This window comes from Populus trichocarpa, chromosome 3 (assembly GCF_000002775.5).
Source record: "Populus trichocarpa isolate Nisqually-1 chromosome 3, P.trichocarpa_v4.1, whole genome shotgun sequence".
Taxonomy (NCBI): domain Eukaryota; kingdom Viridiplantae; phylum Streptophyta; class Magnoliopsida; order Malpighiales; family Salicaceae; genus Populus; species Populus trichocarpa.
The window spans coordinates 9379544-9384634 of NC_037287.2; the positions used below are offsets into that span (position 1 = coordinate 9379544).

Genomic DNA, 5091 nt, shown 5'->3' on the forward strand with positions numbered 1-5091 from the left:
AACTTTACTTGATAAAAAAAAAATATATATATTGTACAAGAAAATAAAAAAAATGATGAACATACGAGCGTTTGTTTTTTTTTTTTTTATAACCCGTGGTGTTCGGGTCAGCTTGCGCGCACCACGACTATTTTCCGGGTCTACTGAACATCCTGCAAGCCTAGTAAACAGGTAAGGCACCGCGGGGATGACAGACGTGCACATGGAGGGTCAAACTCGGGATGGGGGCAAGACAAGCCTCACCTGTTGACCACTGAGCTAAACCCTCAAGTGCATATAGGAGCGTATGTTATGATTGTTATTGGTGGTCTATGACCCTTGTAAATCTAATTGTTTATCATGTGACTTGATGTATTTATACACTTCGTTCAATTGAGCTTACTTTATGAAAATGAATTAATAAGCTGGTGAAGAATAGAGTAACGATGGAGAGTAATTATTTTTTCTTGTATGCTTGTTGGCTTTTATATGGTGCTATGTTATTATAGGAAAAGTTGTGATTGAGAAATATTAGTGTTCACTGAGTAGACAAATTATGGAAAATAATAAAAAAATATCTATATTCCTATGCATAAGTATATGAGAGCATGACATTATCCTAACTTTTTTAAAGATCATGACTTTATATTGCATCGTTTGTCAATAATTTGGTTTCTAGAGAGCTTGCATATGAGAATTCTACCTTAATTGGGATGAGGTGAAAGATTTTCAAGAAACCAATCGATTAATACACAATGCAATATAAAGCCATGAAATTTATATATTTATTTTTTTGTTTTAAAAATATTTTTAAAAATTTAATTTTTTTAATTCAAATTAATATTTTTTTTGGTGTTTTCGGATGATTTTGATATGCTAATATTAAAAATAATTTTTTAAAAATAAAAAAATATTATTTTAATATATTTTTAAGTTGAAAACACTACACTAACAGTTAATAAACTTTCAAATATCATACAGCGTGAATGAATTATTTGTCTCGGAAGAATTTTAAGCGATTTCATAGTGGTACAGTGATATGTGATGATATTTTCACCACTTGAAGCTTAGCTGGCTCAATTATTTTATTTTTGTTTTTTGTCTAAAAGAGACTTGAACATGAAAGATAATTCCTCCTTAATTGTATACGAGTTTATATTGTATATTCCGTATTTATAATACAAAATTATATTATATATTCTGTATCGTGTCAAAAAAGTGTTTTTAACAATCTTAATCATTAATCATGAATTTATATTGCATTGTGTGTTAATTGCTTGGTTTTTCAGGAACTTGCATGGGAGAATTCCACCTCAATTGGGATGAGGTGAAAGATGTTATTGGATTTGTTGTCTGATTGTGATTTCTTTTTCCTTGTCTTAATTTGTATCATCTGTAAGATTTCTCACCTTGGAGAATAGATGTTGTGGAATCCTCCTATGCAAGTTTCCAAGAACCCAATCGATTAACACACAATGCAATATAAATTCATGAAATTTATATGTTTGTGTTGGGGTTGAAAATTTAATTTTTTTTATTTTAAATTAATATTTTTTGATATTTTCGAATCATTTTGATATACTAATATTAAAATAATTTTTAAAAAATAAAAAATATTATTTTAATATATTTTCAAGTTAAAAACATTTTAAAAAATAATAATTTAATACTCTTCCAAATATCATATTCGTACAGCGTGGATGAATTATTTGTCTCGGAAGAATTTTAGCGATTCCAATAGTGGTAGAATGATATGTGATGATATTTTCACCATATGAAGCTTGGATGGCCCAGATCTATCTTCAATTATTATTATTATTATTATTTTTGGCTAAGAGAGACTTGAACATGAAGCATAATTTCTCTATTGTACATAAAAAAAAATCATTTTTTTAATTTTAAAACAATTCCTCCCTTCACATACATTGATTACTTGGCAACTTGATCAGAATACAACTCTCTCCGACCTCAATTATTGCCGACCTTGAACAATCAACATTAAAATTTATTATTTGCTATATAATATGCCAAGCAATTTTTGCCAGCTTCATTTCTTGGAAACATAATTAAACTCAACACATCAATTAATTTTAAATTAAAACTACTACTTTGCAGGCCTCTGGTTACACTTCTATTCTTGCTTATCGTGAAATTTGATCCCAAATTTTTTTAAAAAAATTCAATATACATGAGTTTCAAGGTTATATTATCAAAATATATCCAACCACTATAAAATTTACGTTTGGTCAAAAAATGGGGTGAAGTTTTTACCCAAAACACCTAAAGAGATATGTTCTTGTTAAAAAAATTATTCAAAACACCATTCAAAGCCGGCTTAAGGTAAAATGAGGTTTTGAAAAAAATTATAAATGAAATCTTTTAAAATATTTAAAAAGTATTTATTATTATTATTATTATTATTATTGTTGTTGTTGTTGTCTGATAAGTAAGACTTGAGCAATTTTCATTTTGTATTTAAAGTTTTTTGTTAAGTGGTGTTAATTTTCATTTCATAAAGTATAAATTTTTTTGTGTTTTTTTTTTCAGTTTTATGTGGGTGTCCGGACCAGCTTGCATGTACCTCGACTAATCCCACGAGTTCTAAAGTTATTTTATAAAGTATAATTAATAACGAAAGACCATGCCTAATCTTTATTCAATTATTATAAAGAGTAACATACTTTCATCTGAACTATATATAAGAACACCTCCTTTTACCAAAAGTAAAATTTCCAACGAAGTTGTGGACAGGGTCACTTCGTCACAATACAAGCATCACATAGCTCCAAATATATTACTTTAGTGTGGTTTTAACGATGCATTTGTGGGCCGTAGGATATCATCATCACATAGAGTACATATGAGCTGGAAGTCGGGGTTCAAGTTCTGCAACAAGAGGGATTTGCTTAGGAGTGGAAAGGCCAAAAATCTCCTGCATGTTCAACTCCTCCGTTTTCATATCACCAGGCAACTTCCATTTAAACCCGTGCAGAAGATTTGCCACACTTGCTTGAATCACCTTGAGTCCTAGACTGTACCCAACACACATCCTCCTCCCAGCTCCAAATGGCAACAGCTCGAAATTGTGACCCTTGACATCAATCGACTTGCCAATGAACCTCTCTGGGCAAAATTCGTGTGGCTTCTCCCATATGCTTGCATCCCTTCCAATGGTCCATACATTTACCATGACTCGGGTGCCTTTGGGAATGTCATAGCCACCAAGTTGGATGTCTTCCCGAGCAAGTCTCGGCACTAGGAAGGGTGACACGGGATGCAAACGCATGGTCTCCTTGCAAATTGCGTTGATAAATGGCAAGTTAACAATGTCTTTCTCTTCAATCCACCTATCTCTTCCAATCACTCGATCTAGCTCTTCGTTTGCCCTCTTGAAATACTCCGGCTTTTTCAAGAGCTCGGCCATGGCCCATTCTGTTGTCACCGCAGAACTCTCAGTCCCACCTGCGATCAAATCCTGCCGAAAAGGAAGTGGAAAAAAATATTCACGAATTCATAGCATTTAAACTAATTTGAGCGTGTGTAATCAATTCGGAACTGTTCACATGTTGATTGAAATGAATAGAACATACCATTGTAAATGCCTTGACTGCAGTCCTGTCGAGCTGGACTTCAAGATTAGGATCATCAGAAAGCTGCAACAGGATATCCATCATGTCCTGAGGCACATAGTCCTTGACTCCTTTTCTCCTCTGCTGATGCTCATTCAATGTATACTCAAGAAACCCATCAAACAACTGGCCAACGGCCTTCATTCTCTTAATATAGCCTTGCAAATCCAAGAAGGCGAGCCACGGAATTGAGTCTCCGATATCTAACACCCCATTAAGCAAGAAAAGCTCATCAATCATTTCCTTGAACTCCTTTGGCGACATGTACTGCTTTTGGTTCCCAGTTTTAACTGTGTAGTTCTTTCCCAACACCAGGCGACTAATCACACTGAGACTCAAATCTGAAAATTCATCTCTTGCATTGATGGGCTTGCCAGCTGACACGAATAGCTTTCTTAGGAGAGCATGCAACTCTTGTACGCGGACAGTCTCAAATTGGTCTAGACGTTTGGGACTAAAAATTTCCATGAGGCAAATCTTACGTGCTTGTCGCCAATACGGTCCGTATTGTGACCACGTAATGTTTGAGTAGTTATACGTGGTGTATTTTCCCGCAGCAATTTTGGGACGATCAGCCAGTTTGACATCATTGGTTTTGAGAACCGCTTCGGCCATTTCTACAGAAGAGCCCACAACAACTGGAAATGAACCAAACTTGAGCTGCATAATTGGCCCGTACTTCTGGACAAGGGCGTGCATGTTTCTGTGTGGGAGCGGCCCTGTAAGGAGGTTCAAGTTTCCAATTATAGGCCACGGTTTGGGGCCTGGTGGCAGGTTGAGTTTGGGACGGGTAAGGTGGCGGAAGAGGGTTATCACGGCTACGGTAGCAAGCAAAAGGGCAGCAAAAGTAGAGAGCTCCATTTTGACAGTGGTAAGGGTGATTTGTGTGGAAGCTGTGATCCAAGCAGAAGAGGTGATGAGTCTATTTATAGGACACACCTTCTGTATTATTGGCATATGCGCGCTGGGGAATTAATGATTAATTTGAATTATTGGTAAGAAATACAAATGTTAACACAACTAACAGTCAATTGTCTCTCTTGCTCTCATTCAGTACCCGTCAGCTAAATTCAACTAACTTTTTTTCTTTTATTTTTTAAAGTTATAGGCTGATTACTGTGGTGGGGAAGAAAATATGGCTGTGTGATCAATCTTTTTCTTTGTAGGTTACTGAAGGTTCGTTCTCTGATGCCTGGTCGGTGCGGCATAGCTTGAGGGACGTTATACGCATCGTCTCACGTAATCCTTTTCTTTTGTTAATTCCAATTCGATCCTTATGTTACCATGTTTTATACATTCACTCATTTGGTTCGTACTTTTTATTCTTACATTTTGATCCTTATATTTTCATTATCCATTTCAATCTATAATTCATTATTTTACAGGTCATGTCTGGGTTTTCATGGCGGCATGCGTGGGCTAGGCATTCTCCATAAATGACTTAAGAGCAATCCTTTTGTACTAGAGAACAACCAAAAAGGGT

At 35.1% G+C, this 5091-nt stretch overlaps 1 protein-coding gene across 1 annotated transcript; it reads right to left on the reverse strand.

Annotated features, from left to right (window-relative positions):
- Window positions 1–2604: 2604 nt before the first annotated feature.
- Window positions 2605–4515, reverse strand: LOC7478346 (trimethyltridecatetraene synthase). The gene is made up of 2 exons (XM_002303204.3): window positions 3570–4515; window positions 2605–3454 (listed from the first exon to the last, which is right to left on the reverse strand). The coding sequence occupies exons 1-2, from the start codon at window positions 4467–4469 to the stop codon at window positions 2825–2827; spliced, it is 1530 nt and encodes a 509-aa protein (XP_002303240.2). The 5' UTR covers window positions 4470–4515; the 3' UTR covers window positions 2605–2824.
- Between the last annotated feature and the right edge of the window lie 576 nt (window positions 4516–5091).